At 35.1% G+C, this 21,086-nt stretch overlaps 1 protein-coding gene across 1 annotated transcript in view; it reads right to left on the bottom strand.

The window, feature by feature from the left end:
• Nucleotides 1-21,086, bottom strand: part of CFAP54 (cilia and flagella associated protein 54) — a 119,634-nt gene that overhangs the window by 55,460 nt on the left and 43,088 nt on the right. Inside the window, exons 23-36 of the mRNA XM_086461804.1 lie at nt 20,768-20,953; nt 19,557-19,699; nt 16,837-16,984; nt 15,708-15,863; nt 13,975-14,097; nt 11,668-11,805; nt 10,228-10,324; nt 7,317-7,406; nt 6,052-6,178; nt 5,046-5,157; nt 3,941-4,089; nt 2,115-2,345; nt 1,575-1,711; nt 465-473 (exon numbers count right to left, since the gene is read on the bottom strand). Coding sequence (XP_086317930.1) covers nt 465-473; nt 1,575-1,711; nt 2,115-2,345; nt 3,941-4,089; nt 5,046-5,157; nt 6,052-6,178; nt 7,317-7,406; nt 10,228-10,324; nt 11,668-11,805; nt 13,975-14,097; nt 15,708-15,863; nt 16,837-16,984; nt 19,557-19,699; nt 20,768-20,953 — 1,846 coding nt within the window. The remainder of the gene's footprint in view (nt 1-464; nt 474-1,574; nt 1,712-2,114; nt 2,346-3,940; nt 4,090-5,045; nt 5,158-6,051; nt 6,179-7,316; nt 7,407-10,227; nt 10,325-11,667; nt 11,806-13,974; nt 14,098-15,707; nt 15,864-16,836; nt 16,985-19,556; nt 19,700-20,767; nt 20,954-21,086) is intronic.

A 21,086-nucleotide genomic window follows, 5' to 3' on the forward strand; every position in this document is an offset into this window, starting at 1 on the left:
AGATGCTTTTACGTAAGTGTTGGGAGAAGCAGGGATAAAAAAAATTGAGCAAAATAATAATGTGTACAAAATAGTTTTCAGCCTCAAAGCCAAAACACAACTTTCATACAATAGCCCTTTAAGGAAGAAATCACTGTGTGGCAAGCTCCCAAGAAATTTTCTGAAACCAAGGTCGCTTAAAAGGAGACATTAGGAAGAAAGGAAAATTTCTGACAAATTCTGTGATGTGTGTAGAATTGCCTCATTATTTTATTCAATACCAAATATCCTCCAAGGGGAAACACAAAGGTTCATGGTAGGGGGATACAGTAATATCTGAGCTACAGGTTTCAGGCAGAAGCTAATTTGAAGCTAAGCAGTATTTGAACTCTATGCCAAACCACACACTTCATGAAATTCTTTCATTCAGAATTGCTCCAAAGGCTAGGAGGCAGTAAACAGGATTTTCAATAGTTTTCAGCAACTTTCAGTGACTTGGTCCTGTAACTTCTAAGCGTCAAGACAACAAAGTATAACTAAAAGTAAGCTGTTGTAAAGAGAACCAGTGAATTCAACTACTAGTTTTTGTCACACCTCCTTGGAAAAGGCAAAGAGGAGGTTTGATTCCTACCTAAGGAAGTCCTACATGGAATCATAGGAGAATTTTTCTTTCTACAGCATGGCAAGAATGTGTTCCTTGAAGCACTATTGAAAAGACAAGGCTTGTGAATTCTTCTTGAACTTAATGGTGGCTAGGCAGACTACTTGGCATTGACTTGTATGTTATCACCAGTGTCTGAAGTAATAAAAGTCCTATATTTCAAGATTACCTACAAACAGGAGCCTTTCAGCTCCTGCTGAAACCTCAAAGGATGTTATTGAAAATAGCTTGGATAACAGAACAGTCAAACGTGAAAGACAGAGAATTGAAGTAAAAGTGGTAGAAGATAAAAAATTGCTCCTGAAGTAGCCTCTGCCACGGGAAAACACTGGAGAGAAAGCAGTAGAGAAGGAAAATTGTATTATTCCTCTTAAAATTTGAAAGATAATAATAAACTTCAGTCTATAATTTTAAGAAAGACTTACAGAATGACTCAGGAAATTATTGTCCTGTTGGGAAATCTAAAGGAAACTACAGACCGATTAACAACCACAGAAACTGATAAAAATCATTGCATTTATAATAATCTTGAGTATTATCAGCTTAATAGGTCTAAGTAGCACGGCTTCTGCAAACCAAAATCTAGTATCACTAATTTATCAGAATGTATAAACTTGTTATTAAAGTATAAGATAAGATAAGGAATAACCACTTGATTAAAAGTAATGTATTTATCAATACAATAAAAAATGATCAGAGTTATTATAAATGTCCCATTATTGACTACGATTTCTTTTATAACAGGTATGCCAAAAGATAAAAAGAGGACATGTTTGAAATCCAGAAACATCTTCTACATCTTCTCTTTAAATTGGCATAGTGTTTTTCCAAAGGTGATATGGAGAACTGATGACAGAGGTCAAGATAGCAATTAAGAGAAAGAAAAAGTTAAGATGAAACTGATTCCAGTTGTGCACCCATTAAAAGTTCTTACAAGTTTGTTTTTCAGTTATTCCTGACTTTTTATGGAGAGGAGGAGTTGGTGTTCTCGTGTTATTCTCTACAGCTTCTCTCACCAGTACAGTGCCAGAATTACTTAACGAGAATATTTCGGGATCCAAAATATTGTAACTGCAGAATGAGAGAAAAAAGAAGAAAGCGCAAAAAACCCCTCAGATATAATGTTAAAAATAATTTTGATATACACACACAAAATTCAGTTTCTCAAAAGTGAGTGTTGATTACTTTCCAGCAGGTTTAGGAATCAGAAATAAGGAATGATAGACAAAAGCTATAAGGAACAAAAAAATAGCACAATATCTTATATTTCAAAAATTTCATCTGAGCAGTCAGGTGAGCAATCAACAGTGTGCGTGTCACCAGCTATATGATGGAAAGCAAAACTTGTTACATAGTAAATCAGTTTGCATTTGGAAGCTGAAATATTCACATGACAAACTGACTGATGATACTGAAATTCAGATTTGTTTGCACTAATGGCAATAACACAATAATCTGTATTAATAGCAATCACCTGTCCAGATGCTGTGAACCACAAACTCCAATGTTATATTGCTCTTCCAGTTTCTTTTTAAATAAGTTGTAGTGTGCAACTGCCAGATAGATATTCATCTGAGACCTCCAGGGCATCTCTTCAAGACACATTTGATGAAACTTCTTTCGGTTTAAGTAAGTACTCACAACTGGTTTCAGCAGTACCACTAAAGTGTGACGAGCTACTTTTCGCAACTCTTCCTTGCATTTCCTAAACCAAAATATATGAAGTAGCAAAACATGAAACTGTGTTTTACTGAAGCTCTAGAAAAGAAAATCGTGGTAAAGATACACAGAAGTATCCCATTGCATATACAGCCTTGTATTAACTCAGAAGCATATGACATATTTCTAGCAAAAGGTTTTTTGCTGCAGTCAAGAAAAGCAATTATGCTTTTCTTCTTTAAGTGCACTTAACACATGCTAAATCCTATATTACATTTTACCAACTTCTATAAGATGTTTGCTTTAGTACTCACAAAAAGTTTAGCACTGTGTTGTTTGTGCACAAGTTATTTGTACCTGAAACATCCAACCAGATCATTATAGCAAATACAATCTGTTTCATAGAGTCTGTTCAGGAGATGGAGGGTTTACTATTATACTATAAATTTAGATCATTCTTTTTATTGCTGTGTTTTGGTAGCTAATCATCCTCAATGTGAAGAGAAAATTTTATTTCAAATTTGGATGCCTGGCTTTAATTTCCAGCCATAGATTTTTATTTATGTTTCTCTGCCAGGTCAGACAATTCTTTCTATATTACCTGGCTCACATACAATGCTGTAGTCAAATCAAATCTCATTTTTCCTTTTTTATAAACCGTAAATTGATCCTTTTATCAACTTAAATTATTTTTCTGCCTGTTTTCCACCTTTAAAATGTGGGCAGAACAGTGTACCATATACAATGTTGATTATATTATACAGCAATATTATTATGTAAGATACGAAAGAGTATTTGAAAAAGCAAAAAGCGCAGCAGAAGTTAAACATCCCCTCTTCCACCAAAAACCATGAAAATCCTGTACAGTAAGTGTTTTTTTTCTGTTGAAGAGAAAAAATGGATGATTTAGATAATATTTAGAAGATAGTGTATGGAAAATCTTTTTATTTAAAACACCCAGAATCAGTTATTTAATTGCTTATATTCAGATATTTCTAGTTTTCTCCTTGCTAATTGCTGGAAGCATAAGTGACTAAAGCACCAGGGAATGACAAATACAAATTCTTTTATGTCAGAGGGTACCATTATTATTAAGTTAACCAAATACATACAATTATCTGCCAGAAGAAAAGTTGAATGAATTATCATTTGTTTCGACCAAGAAATAGTTTTCTGAAAGCTACAGAACAGATATTTCAAAAAGACTAGCAAAAAGGATGACAAAAATTACTCTAAAACCACCTGAACATCAGGAATAAAGAAACATTCTTTATTAGATTTCTAAAAGGTAAGGTCCCCAACACAGTTTGAAAAGCATTATAGTACATAGATTAACATAGCTTTTCCACCATGATGAATCAATATGCTCAGGCTCACACAACTGAAATACAGTATTTCATTGTTAATACAAAGACTTAAAAATCTGCAACAGTTATTCTCTGAAATAGAAATTAAATAAGATTTTGTTCTCTTGAGTGGAAGCTGATTTTTTATCAAACTAAAACAGAAAAGTGAGTGGACTATGCACAAATTCATCCCTTTGATAGAAAAATGTTTTAAAATACACACTTAATTGTAAACTAAATTTCAATAAAAATATTTTGGTTCTGAATATGAACCTGGCAACTTATCTTCATTTACCTTTGTGCTTCTGGAGATTTCACTATGTTTGAATGTTTCACTAAATACTGTCTAAGAGTCTGTCTTTTTCGAATAGGACTCAAGGCTTCTTTTCTTGGTTTCTTCAGAGTTGATGCATTCGGTTTCTTTAAAGATGAGGTCTCCATACTCTTTAAAAAAAATCTTCCGTTAAAATCTTAAATATAATTGAAATACTTATTTATACGTACATTATCAGCTACTTGAGGTGTACGGCAGTTTGGCTTATGCACAAACAGAACAGAACAGAAAATAAAGTCTGGAACTGTTTGTCAAAATAAGACAGCAAAAGAAATATTTAATATTCCAGAAAGCTTTACAATTTTTCTGGAAGGTATATGTCATGTGCCTGAGACTAAGAAGCCACCGGGTCCCCAAATATTTTCTTTCATATACCAGTGTTTTTCATCTCAAAAATAATGATAGTTCTTTTCTTATTATTATAAATAGTAAAACTTCGCAATGTAAAAACTGAGACAGGAAATCCTTTCCCTAATCTGTCTCAGATGCTAGCAGTATTACAGCATTACTAGAGGGTTGTGAGGGAGAAAACTCTTCCTCCAAAAGAACACAAATCCATTAAGATTACTCTTACCTCCCAATAAAGGCAAAAATGTATTTTGCAAGAATTCTGAACAAAAAGCCTTTATTATGCAATTAGAATATCTGCACAAGGAGCTCATCATGAACATCTACTCATGAAACAGTAAGTGCAACACATTGTACGAAAAGGCCTGAGCTGATCTTTTCTTAATGTGACGGTACCGAAGGCATTTCCTAGTAACGTACTGGGGTTTTTAAAGGGAGATGATGTGAGGTGTTGAAAGCTTCATTGATTTTGGAATGCATTACTCTAACTCATCTCAAATTCCTCACAATCGTTGGTCTTTCAGATAAATCCCATGCCAACTTTTCTTCCTGGTTTTAGGAGGGCAGAGACGAGTTAACAACTAGAGTTTGTGTCCCAAATTTTAGTAATTATACGTGTCTCTAGCTGAGGTTTTTATAAGACAGCTTTTAAAAATTTATTTTTGTGCTTATGGTATTGCTCAGTAGACATACATGACTCCTTAAAAATAAAACTCACTTTCTGAAACTCCATAGCTCCTGTAGTGTATCTATCCGCTCCTTCTGACGGGGTTGGAGAACTTGTTTCTTGTGTTGAAATACCATTGATACAGAGAAGGTGGTCGTTCCTTCTGACAAACAAATAATGTTAAAATCATCATCATCATGACCATAATGTTCAACTCCTTCCATAGTTAAAGGGTTATCTTTGGGAACAGGTAGAGCACATGCAATTCCTTTTTCACTGGGAGTTTTAAATTCAGCAGGTTTTCTTTCCTTCTTTCCCTTCAGAAAACATGAAGTGCTCACTTTCACGGTTTATTATAGAAATCTGAATTTATAGGGAACAACTAACTATCTCACCTTCCTAACTCCTAGTAAAACAAACCAGTTTGCTTCATTCCCCAAATTCTAGTGCAGAATTCTGCAAAGAACTTCTTCATGTCCAATTTTTTTGGTCTTTTGTAACAGCAATTCCTGTTCCCTATATTATATCTCCTTTTCATTGATTATTGGTCTTTCAAATTTTAGAAATACTGGTGTGTGCTTTTAACAAAGTTACAGTTACATTTCTTTGGGATCTTTTTAGGTAAGTGTTACCAATTTGTTCCATTTATCTTTTCAGTATAGAAATTTTTTAGACACTACAGTAGGCCCGAATCAGTTTGCTTTTGATTTAACCCAACATACTTTTCTAAGTTATCCCACTGCCTCATAATAATATGGCAAATGGCCATATTACCAAGTGGTGTCTGTGAAAAGGAAAATCTTAGAAATTGCTGATGGTAGACAGGAGTTTTGAACAGACAGAGCCAAGAGAGAAGTCTCCATGTGTAACGAGGTCACAATACAGTATCTTCTGTACCTATATAATGCTCCGTGTTCATGGAACTTCTGCAGACTAGGAGCCATGGAATTGGCTCCAGACGGGTCTTCTGCCAGGTACAATTTACAATTTCTGCTGTAACTGTGACACTGGTGAACCTAAGTAGTAGTTTTTCCCTACTACAATTATCAAGATCTACCTTTTCAAGTAAACTTGCACTTCGCCTGTCCATTCCAGAACACTTTGAAATTTCTCTTCATTCAGGATTTTGTGCAAAACTTGAACAAAGAACTCAAGAAAACGTGTTTCCTTTCTGAATTTCATCACTGCAACAAAGTAACAAATAATTATCATGGGTTTTGTATTTATGCTGTAGCAGGTTTCTGAATTCAGCTATAATTACAGCTATGTATGTCTCAAAGCAGATATTTATGTCATATTACATGCTGATGAAGTAAGGGCATACTGATACTGAAATCAGATCGGTCATGATACACAATAGCAGCTGCTAAATACTTCCTCTTGTGATGGGACATCCAGAATCACAAGTTCACTCTATTTACATACCTAGAATGACAAACATTCTAGGTACTGAGAAAACAGGTTTGGAACTATTTTTGTGTCATGCAGTACATAGTGCAAAAATATTTTATAACAATATTCAACATGTCTCATTGTACATGTGCCTGAAAATCCTGAAAAAACCAATAAAGCAAGTATAAACAAAGTAACTTCATCCTATCCACTTAAGTTGCTCTTCTCAGTGACAGTCACATTAGAGTACAAGCACCACGCGGTTCTCATTGCAGCAGTGGCACTGTGTTGTCTAGATTTTAAGCAGCTTTTTAATTGTTTGCAAACTGCTTTTACTGTTTGGCTGTCTTCATAATTTTTTTACCATCAAGAAATAAATAATTAATTATCCTATCTGAAAGCTGTACTAATTTTACAGGCTAGGCTCTGTTGTTATTTTGAACACCAATCTTACAAAAAATAAGGCCACATAGCAGAATCTTAGACGCTATTTCAAAACCACAAGTGTACTCAGACTTTTGCAAATTCCTCTTTCAGTAACATGATTTTATGTGGAAATGGGGTATCTCAATTTAAAAAGAGCATTCCACACAAACAGAATCCTTGAAAGCTTCACAGAACTTAAAAAAAAATGAGCTCATTTTTAAGGTTATTGGAAAATAAACATTATTCAAATTTTTTAAAATATTAGTATTTTATATACTTAACATCAACATCTAAACTAATTTGTTGCAAGTATTTCATACACTTCTAAATATGACTATGTTAAGAACTTCTTTTAAGCTCTGTTTTACTTGATTTTGTATATTTGAGAACAAAATTAAGAGAAAATTTCCAAGAGCTTATTCCAAGCAAGAGGTAGATAGCTCTACCGGCAAATTTCTAAAGTAAGGAAGCCTTTACAATTGAAATAAACACCAATTATCCTACCTTCTCGATAAGCACTGTCTGATGTCCAACATGAAATTACAGGGTAGAGGAACAAAGGATCTTCCTGTCCTGTAAGCTCTGATCCATGAGCTACATCAATAACCAAATCAAATCCATTACAACAAGCAGTGATAGTGCACAATAGAAACTCTACCTGAAATTGTAACTGAAGACTAGAAAAATCCTTCTTTAGCAGAGTTTGCTTTTAAATCTCTGTCATACAGAGAGAGATTCAAAAGCTTGCTCCTTTCTTCTAGCATAAGTAGCTGTGCCACTTAAATAATGAAGAGCTTATGGATGTGACTGATGAAATCCCAGCTACTAGACTAATGAGCAGGATGTCTGGAGTTCATCAGAGGTCTAACAAAGGTCCACACAAATCATCTGTGGAGGAGGATGTGCAGTAAGAACGTGTCTAAAAATGTTATTTAAAGCTATATAGCATGAACTGAACTGAACACATGATGCTACTAGGGACTAGAGCTTACATACATGCTCAGCATATGGATAGCATAAGTAGGTAAAGGATTTTTTTTTCTTTGTCTAAGTTTTTATATAAATATATGTATACAAATGTATTTCTATTCCATAAATAATGTAAGTGAAAATCATATCTACAATATATAGATATAAATAGTATATAAAATGTGTAGGAGAACAATAACTTGGATTCAAGCTTCCGAGAGTTAAACACAACTGTGTTACCAGCTGATGAGCACCAGAACAATGTTTCATGTGCTAGTTGCTATTTTGCCTTAATAAAGAAACATGACTGCTTAAGCAAGTTCTGTGGTTGAAAAAGATCAATGCAGATAGTATGTTGAAAAAGCAAGGTTAAAAATGCACTCTGGAACAACCAGTTGTGATAGTGGATCGATAGCTACACCCTCCAGTGGCAGCAGCCAGTTAAAGTCTGTTGAATGCAAGTAATTTCCAATTAAACAGGACAGCCAGCAGGACAAGCAGACTTTTTTTTATTTTCTTTTCAGGACAAGTCACACCCTTTGTTAGTATCCTCTCCTATTTGACAAGTTCAAAAATGTATTGCTTCAAATGAGCATTTTCACAAAGAATGATACCTCCCAAAAATTTTTAAATGAGAAAACCTTTTAAATTTCAGAATTTAAATCGCATTGGTTATGAAATATTTTTTCCCAGATTCTTATGAAAGAGGCAGATTCATCTCTTTTTCATTTTTCTTATAGACCATCATCAGTGGAATACTAAGTGTTGATCCCCTTTAAAGGATTTCCTACGACAAAGTTTTTTCCAAAACATTTTTAACAGCATGCCCTATAGGTGTGCACATTATACACATTTGTAAGGGTGGCTGTAGGCTTTGTTGTTTGTTTTGCATGGCCTCAGCAAAAGACTCGTCTTCGATTTGTGTCCTGAAACTTATTGACAAACATGCTATTTCAGCAACAGAGCAGACTTCAGCCATCAAGTATTTGCCAGTTACTGAAAGGGTGTTCTTCTCTAACTGATCAACCCATTAATTTACCTTTCTGTTAAGAATGGAACATCATTTTATTAAGTAATCAATGTAATTTTCAATTAACAGAATTCATTCATTCTGTAACTTGTTTTGCAGGAATACAGGCATCAAATTCAGCAGCAAAAAACAAAGGACCAGTGCACAGATCAATGGAATTTTTGCGTCACTCTTTTTACCCTATTTATTGCAGAAATGCTTTCTCTTCTAAGGCAAGTGCGATATACAGAAATAATGGACAATAACTAGAACATGAGTTAGCAGCATGCCCTTGCAGCAAAGACCAGTTGCATACTGAGCTGTATTAGATACAGCATAGCCAGCAGGGCAAAGGAAGTGACTATTCCCCTCTATTCGGCACTTGTGAGATCACATCTAGATTACTGTGTTTGTTTTCAGACACTGTAGTAGAAGACACTGACATACTGGAGTAAGTCCAGTGAACAGCCACCAAGATGATAAGGAGCTAAAGTGCACGATAAACCAAGAAAAGGATGAAAGAACTGGGTTTATTCACTCTTAAAAAAAGGCTAAGAGTAGTGTGCACCTACCTAATAGGAGGAATACAGAATGTGGAGACAAGACTGTCCTCACTGATAGCACAAGAGGCAACAGACACAAGCTGAAAATCAGAAAATTCCAGGTAGATCTGAACTAATTGTGCCTGTTTTGAGCAGGGGGGTTGGAACAAATGCCTTCCAGAAATGCCTTCCAACCTAAATTGTTTTATGATTCTATCCAGGCTCCGAGGAGTACAAATACCATGTACATAATGGGGAAAAAAATCAGTAGTGGATCTGTGGTTTAAGTTCTAATCAAATTTCTTTTAGAAGTCCTACTTATTAATTCATCTAACTTCAGTAGAACTATTAACCTGAAAATTCTTGTGCTTCATCGAGTCTCTAAGTTATTTTAAAGTTGATATATTCATTCCTGAGTTACAAGGTGGTTAAATGCTACTGTACATGTAATTCTTACACAAAAAGGACAATTTCTGTTAATTTTCTTCAGCAAGCCTTTTCTCCACTAAAATTTCCTGCAGTGGTCATTACTACTAGCACTGTTAGGATAGTAAGACATGCTATAAATAGACAAAGGTTTTTACCACTGTGTTTTCTGATAACATGGAACCGAATTTACGCAGATTGGGACATATATATTTGCAGAATAGAACAAAAATGACCATTCCTTTCTAAGAAGGAATGAATGTTTCAGTGGAAATGATGAAATAGATGAATAAAAGTCATTATACACATCACTACCAGGTATAAATAAAGACCACTGAAATTATGATTTTAGTTGATTTATCATGGAAGATACACGAAATAAAAGTACTTCTTAGGTAAATAATTTTTACAAATCAAGCATAGAAAATTCCATAGAAAAAGTTAAGAAGTGTTTTAACAGGAAACCCACCTGGTTTTGTCAGTCTGAGGAGATTTGATTCAAGAGCACTTAGATTTTCAGTTGCTTTTTCCATTGCAGTTAAATGGGATATCTTTGCAGAAGTGATCTGAAATATCCAATACTTAGTTATGAAAACTTAGCTTTTACCTAACTAAAACCAGCAGGTCAACAGTGGAGTTTAGGTTAGATCCCAACTCTTCTAATTTTGTATCTGATAATTTCATCAATATTGTCTTATTTTTTTTTTTCAAGTGAAATAAAAATTGATGTTCATGAATTTTTTAGTATGGCTTCAAAAACCTGGCCATGATTCATTCTTGATTGATCTCCAAGGAAATGAGTGGATTTGCTCTGCCACCAAATACATTTTAGGAAAGTCCCATATGCTACAACAACAACATATCTGAACAGATTGTTTGACAAAATGTGTTGTTTTCCAGAAAAAATAATCTTCTGTAGCTTATTTTCTACCTACAGAAATCAAAATCTTCCTGTGGAAAAGTTTTTTTTCACTTTGGTGAAAATGTAATTTTCAGTCGGTCCTACTGGGCTTGAGATACTCTCTTGTTCCTATCATCTTAGATTCCTTTCTCTTTTTAGGTATGAACCTGGGAGCAGCTAACACAAATTCAGCAATAAACAATGGAGAAAATTTTTCCTGGATCCTGTAAGTGTCCTACAAGTTTTCTCAAAGACATCCTTCCCTAAGCTGATTAAGTTTTCGCCCCTGTCTTTAATATATCTCAGTTTCATGTTCACACTGCTTCCTTTCTTACCTCTTTTTCATACCTCCTCTCCAGTAAAATCTCTTCTAAAATTATCTAAAGAAAATACAGACAGAAAAGTATGGAGATTCAACACTTTACTCTGATTCTAAGTTGCAGGAAATCCTCACAACCTGATGCATCTCTTTGTAATTTAAGTATTAAGGTCTTTGTGATTGAAAGTTCTTCATCTGTTGAGAAATATTTTTTAGTCTACACAATTCCTAAGTTACTCTCTTATCATGACTGAGTTTCGAGCAGCTGCTACCAAAATTAGAGGCTGTTTCTACATTATTTGGGATATTTTTGCTCTTCTTTACTTATACAATTCTTTAATTATTTTTTCTGTCTAATAAAGCATTCCTGGAAACTGTATGTGAAGATCACTTAGGGACGTTTGTATAAATATCTGCAGGATCCTCATGGCTCTGAATTGTAACATTGCTAACCCCTCTCCAGTTCAACAAGATGAGACCCTGTACCCACTGCATTCTGCAACTGGTCTTAACGAAGATGGCCACAATCAAATAGAAGTCTCTCAGCTGCACTTGGGGAACTCTTATTCCACAAGATTTATTCCATACAATCACTTCTAAAATAAAAAGTTAATAAATGTAGTCTTCAAAATAATAGAATACAGTATTTAGAGAAAAGAAAAAGTAAAAACCAGAGCAATTACTTTAACTTCTTTGTTAGTGTGTGTTTCTTCGGTTTTCACAGCTCCTGACAGGCAGGTCGATCTTGTTTGTGAGGAATCCAACAATTTTTTCCCATAGTTAACAATAATTACTGCTAGTTCATATTCTTTCCATGAACGTAGTACCTATTAAAGAATCATCTGTTATATATTTTTGTTTTGCATAACATGCAATGTTTCATTATTGGGTACTTATAATTGTCATTGTCAAAACGCATGATTACAAATAATAATTAATTACTCAATACTTAATTTTCCTTTCATTAAAAAAAAAAAACAACACCAGGACTATAGACCTGTAAAATAATTGGAATTGCAGATATGTTATCCATATGTTCTCCTTCTGCTTAACCTATCCCTCAGAGAATAGAAAGGTTTAACCAGAAGTATCTATTGCTGTGATTGACATTCTCCCTGTTCTCAGGCAGTACTGCTATCAAAGAATATAAAGGGTAACTAAATGATCCTCATTTACCTCTCTGGTATCAAGTGCACATTTGAAAATCCCAGCTGTATTAGTGAAAGGAGTGTTGAAATTTATTTTTTAAATTATGAAATTTATAAATGAACAGTGTAGAGAATGTTTTTAGATGGCTTTATCTTCTTTAGATAGAGCTCTAAAGGCCAAAGAGCTTCTACTATGTGCAAAGTAACTTCACATTAGGATGTTTGTCTTTGGGATACAAAATAAGTGTATAGATTACTTTAGGATAAATACAGTGCATGGCCTGACTGTAACTCAACAGAAAACCATACACCACGGACTAATGAGAAGCATTTGCAATTCACTCATTCTGTTTGCTATTCTGTATGCTATTCTGTTGAAATGTTATCTCTAAGGAAAAAAGCCAAACAGCAGTACAAGCAGGCAGTCATTTAGCTGGGGAATCCAAGAATAAACGAACACTATATCAAGGTTTCAAGGTTCCTAATAGGCTTTATTGGCCTTGATATCCTCCACCTGGGCCCTCCCCCATGGGGCCAGGAGCTCCCTTTCAGCTCAGGCCTAAGCCTACAGTCCCTGCCAGCTGCTGTGTGGCAGGAATGCTGGTCTCCAGCCATGCCTGGGCCTGGCAATGGATTCATTGGCCTGGACACCTGACCCATGGACTGAGTCCTCAGCTTGACCTCAGACTGCTCCCATCACGATGACCAGCCTGCTGGGCTATGTCTGACCCTAGCTACCCTCACCAGACCTGATCCTGACCTGCAGATTGGCTTCCCAGCTTCATCTCAGACCTGCCTCATATCCACGAACTCACCCGATGATCTGGACTCCTGGTTGAACCTGACTGCCAGGTGCTGCCCTGTCAGCCACAGCACTGCCCTCGCCTCCTGGCTTCCCAGCCCTCGCCATGCCCTACCACTGCCCTCACAGCCATAAAGTAATTGGTTAATACAACGGAAATGACAACACTAAGGCTTAAAATACTCATTTTTATAGAAAGAATGAAAACTGGGTCTTCTTGTAGTGTACTTTTAAGGATATTTGACACTGACCTGGTCTTGTAAGGTGAGCACAGAGATCCAGCTCCTATAAAGACCAGGGTGAAGGATCACCAACACAGGGGAATCCCTCAAAGCATCAGCCACAGCTCAGCTTCAGTATTAGCTCTCAGCTGAGGTGTATTCAAAGCTAGAGGAAAGCTGACTGTTTCAGCATCATATATTTATCATGGTGGGTACTTTAACTCTAGCATGTCTCTATACCTGAAGAAAAAAATCCTACTGGTACCACGTTTCTCCTTATCTCACTAAATAGATTGAGTATCTGAATCACAAATGTGATCTACAGAGATGTATTATGGTTAAAAGTCAAGGTGTTTATGTTCCTGCCAGCATGCGGGACTAAATAGTACAAAGTCTCTTGTATCTAATTAGCAAATAAGACAGATATGCTACTCTGATTAAAACTACAAATATGGCCTATTTGCAGTAAATAAACTTTTAAATTTATGTATTACATAAAGGCCTTATTGAAAATACTACTACCTTAAATGTAAAAATACACACAATGATATAAAACACAGATTTCATGTCATGGACAATAGTTGCTAATAGTCTATTTACTGAACAAATAAAAATTCTCAATTCTGTTAAAAAGTCAAAAATGTCATTATTATATGAAATGCACTGATATAAAGATACTAATAAATATTTCTTTATCTTTACTATTTAAGAGTGGCAGTTCTCTGAGATATCACTCTGAAGGCCAGCTTACTAAATCTTTTTTTTCTCTAAATGACAAGAACTGCATCTTAAACTAAGCTGTAAGCACAATAATACATACCATACCTTTGCTGTATAAAATGAAGTACAAGCTATCATATGTTGAATACTCTCGTAACATCCTGTCTGCCTCTTCTGCAAAGTAGCACTTGGAATTTCTTGAAGGACAGCCAAGCACTTAATGAGGATCTGTAAATACAAGGGTTAAAACAAACTTTGGAGTATGCCACACACTTACGAGCTTCTACCTCTGTCCAGCCTACTGTATTTGATGTTGAACTTTAAAAATACCTTGAAAACTAACAGACAGGATGAAATCCTAGCTCTACGAAAGCCAGTGATAAAGTTTCCATTGAATTTAACGCTGTCAAGATTTCAACCACAGCCCTTTGGAATAAATGACACACTCACATAACATCACAGATATTAAATTACAGATACATGATGGATATTTTTGCTGATTTAATTAACATGAAATCAAAGAATGCTTAATTCAGTGAGATGACATATTACTAATAGAGATCTGCTTAAAAATGTATCGAGCTGGTCAGAATTTTAAATAAAAGAAAACTGTTTCTAATATGCTCTAAAAATGAAATACTTCTTTCCCTCCTTTTTGTCTATCAGACATGAAAAGAACATGTGACTAAATTATTTTTCCCTTAAATTAGGAAATCTGAAACAGGAGCCATTTCCAGTGGCTAGCTGTGCCTTTAGTAAGTCATCACAGCCAATGACTTCTTAAGCAAGAGGCTATCCCTGTATGTAAATAGATTTATTTTTTTTCCTAAACACTCTTAAAAACTTCTCAGGGCCCTGAGTGCCCCAATAGTCATTCCATGAGCAGCATTACTTGGGGCTGTCTCTCACAGGGGCCCAGGAGTTTCAAGTAAGCCTTCAGTGCCTGCTTGAGCTATGGTATTGGTGTACTGGACTTCAGTTCTGTCTCCTGGATGGACCTCAGACCTGTGTTGTAGCCTTGTCTCCAGTTTGTGGCTCCAACTCCTGCAGCTCCTGACTTTTTCTTCTGAACAGACCCTGGGCCAGCCCATTATCTTCCCCTTCTCTGGACTCTCAGTGGATCCTCTTACCAACACCCTGCTCTGTTTGCCATGTTCAGATGCTGCTAGCCTGTGCCTTGCCTGCACTGCAGTCACCTCATCCTTCCTCACAGAGTGAACGTGCTCTTACTTCTCTCTCCTGACAAAACAACCTAATTACTGGAAAAAAGTTCCATGTTTCTACTGTATCCTTGATGAATTTAAAAAACATGTCTACTGCTTCAGAAATGGCAGGAAAGGATTCAGGTACCCTTCTCAAAGAGAAGGTGCTTGCTTCTGGAAAGGAGCACATGCCTGAAAACTAAAGACTGCATTATCAAAACATTGAATAGCCTTCTTTTTATAAGAAGAAAAGAAAACTGTATATGAAGCAAACATTCCAAAATAGGCCATAGGCGAATGCTGCTTTTCTTTCCTCAAAACTGCCATCTGCAAAAAGCATTGAAGTAAAAGTTACATCACAGATTCTCCTATAGTTTAAAAATACCAACAAATCATCCTAAAGAGACAATCAATATCCTGCTGTTAATTTAGCATATCTGAGAGCAGAATCTGTGCAGCTTACGCTGAACTTATATGCGGTGGGAACACATAAAACCATAAAATACTTTTCTTTCAGCAGCTCCTAAGAACTCAAAGCCTAGGTATTTAGCTCTCCCACTGCACACTCCATTATAAGTTTAATTTGAATCACTATAACTGTAGGATGCCAGCTGCTTTGTCTTAAAATGCTCTTACCTGAACTACTGGCACTGAAGAAATCTTGTGATAAATAATTGGAGCAAGGAGACCATAACATTGTACAACAGACTGCAGGGTGTAATTTGCATCATTCAACCAATTGCTAAGTTCAATTGCCACAGTCATTCTTTCACATTCTGCTAATCTAGCAACCTGCAAAAGAAAAATACATTTCGATTCAAATATGAATTCTGTTGTTTTAAATCATCTGAGAGTGAAAGAAGACAAATGTTACTACAGTTTAAAAAACAGTGTAAGCAGCAAGTAGGACAAAAGTTTAAAAATCAATTTGCATTGTCACCTGATAGAATTATATAAACAAAAGCAACATTATTCATGACTCTAAAGGAAACGATTGTTCTTGACCTAATTGTGCCCTCTGAATGTACCCATATGAATTACAAAGCCTGGTTAACAACCTCAACCTGTATGGAGTGGAAATTTCACATGCTAACCTAGGAGTAGGCAAGGGGATGATAACAATTCCTTCCTTTCCCTTCCGGGTATCTGCTGCAGTCCTTGCATGTAGATGCAGTAAAGTCACTGAGTTATTGACTGCTCAAATTTTCACGAGACAAGTACTTCAGCAAAGAAAGAGTGGAATAGCCATATAATACAGGAGGCAAAGCTTGACTATTTAAATAAAAAAAAAGGAAGCTTTTTGTTTCATTAACACACCATTATACTATAAGAAAGTCTGAAATAAAAGCAGCTTAGTATATTAAAACCATGAAACCTTGTTAGAAGTTCAGTGTTAATGAAAATATATGTATTAAATAGCAGAAGTGTTTAGAATTAAAAATCCAAGGTGTATCTTAGTATGACAAAAATAACAATGGTTATAGTTTTTTCTTAAATTATAGTCTACCGCCACTGAAGTCAAGGAAAAATCCTTCCTCAGGCAGAATTGGTGGGCTTTGGATTAGGCAGTAATTGATTCAGAAACCATCTTTCCACCAGGACACAAAATACTAAAATACTTCAGAAAGGAAGACCCGATAACTCACGGAAAATGAAGTATTTCGTAAAAAGGATTAGCATATTGCAACATTTATTTTGCAATGATGAAATAAAGCTGATCAAAAAGTAAAATCAAATCCAGTATATTATTTTAAGCCACACATACTTGTTCCTTATAAAGTATCTCCCTGGAACAGATGGAATCACAGAAGAGTGCTCCTTCCATGACATTAATGTCACAGACAGCAAATATATTCCTCAGAAAGAGGTGCAAGGTAATAGGAGAAGTCTGAGACACAGCTTCAAAATGTAACCTACAAAATAAAAAAGCAAAAGAATGGTAAAAGCATATTAATGATGATTCAGATATTGCATGCCTGTAACTGCACTATATTAAAATATAGTCTTTAAATTGAAAATGACAGGGAAAAAGGATTACTATAGCTATTACATAAAATTAAATAAATTGCTTGAAATTTCTGACATAAAAAATAAATAAAAAGAGATAAAAGTCTTTTTCAAATTGTTGTCCCCCTTCTACTATCCTAAGACAGCTTTTCCTTAGTTGTTTCATCTAATTCAGGGAAATTTACTGAGAACTTTCTTTGAAAACTTGGGATGCAACAGCTTATTTATTTTAACTGTCTCTTTTTACACATTTTTCTGTATTTAGACAATGACGCATACGGTTGTGAAGTCCATTACTAAACATTAGTAACAGACTCCTTTTCATCACTGATGTGTTGTATTACAAGTCTCAAAAGAATCTCTTTTCTTCTGGCTGCCTTTTTATTTGGTTTGGGTTTGGTTTTTTTCTTCCCTGGGGGTAGGGGGGCATCTGTCCTTGTGATAATTTTTTTCTATTTTTGTTACAGGAAAAATGCTACAATTTTGAAATATACAAAATAAATTCCTTCTTCTTCTCTATTGTATTTCCTAAAAGAGACTGAAACTTAAGAAGGAAGATCAAATAGACACATTCACATACTTGACATTACCAAGATATCAATAGGGCTTCCAGCTGGAAGCAAGAAGTTTCCTTTCCTTCCAGCTCCCTCTACTGTGCCTTTAAGTCCTACGTACTTTCAAGCTAGTCCATCTAATTTCTTAGCTGTCAATCAGTAAAACTGAAACTGCCTTATTTCAGGTCTGATACTGCAGCTTTAAGAATCTTCGTATTAATTGAAAATGAAAAAAAAAAAAATTAGGCTTGGACATAACTGTCAGAAAAGCAAAATCCCGAAAACTGATTTGCACAGCTATTTAAAATTTTCCACCTTCATTTTATTTATCTGAAAGCAGCTTCATTCAAATGTTGTCTCTAGTGCTGTATACGTTAAAAAAAAAAAAAAAAAAAACACCTGATTAGGAAAAAAGATCAGTGAGAAACATGGGAAAAAAAAAAAAAAGCACAATGACCAGAGTTGCATTCCTGCTTGCTGCCTAGGCCAGCGATAGATTTAAAACATCCACATAGTCATGAAATAGGATGTCTAGCAATTATCTGCCTGCATCAATGCAGTCCACAGGCTGCCTGTAAATCCCAGATGCTCTTATGGCATGTAACATCAAGACCCTCAGTTAATTTGTATGCCTACTATCAGACACAGGGTGGCACTTGAAGGGCAGACAGGAAAGCAGACCACACCAGTGGTCTGGCTGGGCCCCAAAGAACATGAAGTCTGCTCAGACGTGCTACTTTCTTCTGTAACAGGATTCAAAGCACACACAAGTCTACACATTCTGCTTGCATCCAAACAGCTTTACCATGAGAAAACTGTGGGCTCTGATGCACATATATCAAATTATAGAGAAAACGTTAGCTACATTCTGTGTCTCAGAATAGCTGATAACTGGTTATTCTGTCTGTAAAGTGGAAATGGAAGTATTCTGACAAAACTTTAGGGAAATTCCCCTAATACCTATTTCTTGAAACAAAGATCTTTATTTCTTGTTTAATTCTTGAAACATTCACTAACTATTAACACACATGCAATAAGGTTGCTTCTTGTCATTGTGGTTTCAAGACTAAGACAGGCTGTCAAACTGAAATGGAGATGCTGTAAAACTGTTTCATACCTCCTCCACAAGTTTGCCAAAACTTTCCTAATGAAAGAATTAGTCTAAAAAGAAATGCACAGAAGTGAAGATGACGATTTGTGTTCAGTTATATTTGATGTTAATTCATCGTCAAATTACAAGCAGTTGGCTAACATTTAAAACTATTATTTCTTACTATAGTATTTCATGTCTATTATTTCATACAAGTCTCTTTAATCTGGGAATTAATTACGGTTTTATTATTTTTCCATTTGAATCTATTGAATTTCAGTGAATGTAACTGCAAAAGCTGGGCGTTGTCATGGTGAGAAACATGTCATATTATGGCTGAACATTTCAAATTTTTTTATAAATTAATTAAATATCTCTTCTAAAGCAGTTCATTATATTCAAATATTATTGGCAGATTTATATAGCCACCCCAAAACAAAATTAGCAAGCATTTACCCATTTTGAGTGGTGTTCTTGACAAAATTTTCACAATTTCTGAACTCTACTCCTCCCTTAATTGGAAAGTCAAGAACACAGTGCATATTACATATTTTGCATATGAAAATGCATCACGCAGAATTAATAGCCACTTTATAAATGTTTCCCAATTATCTTAAGAAAACAATCATTATAAAGTATTAGCAGTTTCATAAATAACAAAAATCCTCTGCTAATTCTAAACCACCATATTTTTATAACACATTTCACACCTTTTTTTTCCAGAATGTTTTTCATATCGCAAGTCTGAACAATATTTCACAACCTGGTACTCTTTAAAATAAGACATGCATATCTATAATTAACCATTATTTTAACATTGTTTTCACCAGTTACCTGTTTTCAGATATAGTCAAATTACGACTTGCAGAAGTAACAGCTGCACTGGCAGGCAGTGGAGAAGAATTTGAAACAAAATAATCCCACATTGGTGAAAATGATTCTCTGGCTAATGTATAGTTGCCAGTCTGATAGGCTACCTACAAAAAAAAAAAAAAAAAAAAAGAAACAAAACCAAAAAAACACCAACCCCCCCCCCCAAATAACAGCAACAACAACAAATTTTAGCAAGTTTCCATGCTCATCAAATAACCAAGCCAAGGCTATTTGCTTTTCATAAAGGTTTTCAAACTCCTCCCCAACATGTAAATTTACAATTTCTGTAAGAATATTCTGACCTGTTTGAATAAAACATATGTAGTAGCAATCTGTTTCTACTAATACTAGTTTGCCTTCAGAATTAGCATCAGAGAAGGCAAAAGACGTTCTTGACTCTTAACCAAGGATCTAACTGCCCTTTGTGGAACACTTTACAGGTATTGTGCTGCAGTTTTTGAAGGCATATTATTTCATGTATGTTCATTTTACTTTTGCTAATACTGCAGAATGCCCTGCTGCTCTGGATAATGGGATGTAAACAGACTGGCACAAGTAGGCATAAAATCATGTGGATATCTCTTATTTTGGAAGATTTTAGGAAATCTTCAAACTGTTCCCCGTGATCTGATCTATAGGGCTAGACAATTTCACTTTTCTCCATGCCTCAACCTGTTTTAAATTTTCTTTATTAAGAATACAGGAAATTATGATAAAGGTCTGACAGAGCCATTGTGGTCTTCCACAAGACACCAAAAATAAATTCAGTATGAAAATGGTTGGATTTGAAACCTGGTAAATTCAATCACATTTTTCATCCCATATTGTAATGACTAGTAAGATGATTTCTAGCATTTGGCCTCAATCACAAAAATCAAATAACAAATTATAAAAAAAGAAGTAAGTTAAACGCAGACTGAAAAACAGGAACAGGGATAAAAAAATTAGCTGAAAGACATCTTTCCCCTTCACTGGAATTTCCTATAATGTTGATTCAAGAACTGAGTTACTCGAATATACTATGTGTTATGATAAATTGTGATTTGTGCTTATCAAGCTTTTGGCAAGAAAGTCTTGAGTTTTTACCAGAAGAAGTTTTAGAGCTACCAGTGAAAACAAGAAATTACAACCAAATTATAGTATGTGTTTATTATCGAAGACTCTAATCCTACCTGAGTTAGATAGGCTCGAACAGTAGTAGTAGAAAGAGGTGGATAAGCAAGGATGGGTTTAGTCGTTTCCCCAATGGCGTCACCAATAAGTTTTCCATCAGAAGAATATGCTGCAACTGCAAATATGTATTTCTCATTGGGATCTAAGCCATGTATTTCCAAGAGGCTTTTCCCATCAGCTGGTATCTATCAATAAAAGTATTTTCTAATTATACCCACTGTACACATCAAAACCAAATTTCAAATTCTAAACTTTTATTCTTAAATAAATTATTTAATGATCTTGGATACAGTCAAAGTACAACCTAGATTAACAGAC

This window comes from Leptosomus discolor, chromosome 1 (assembly GCF_034619465.1).
Source record: "Leptosomus discolor isolate bLepDis1 chromosome 1, bLepDis1.hap2, whole genome shotgun sequence".
Classification (NCBI taxonomy): domain Eukaryota; kingdom Metazoa; phylum Chordata; class Aves; order Leptosomiformes; family Leptosomidae; genus Leptosomus; species Leptosomus discolor.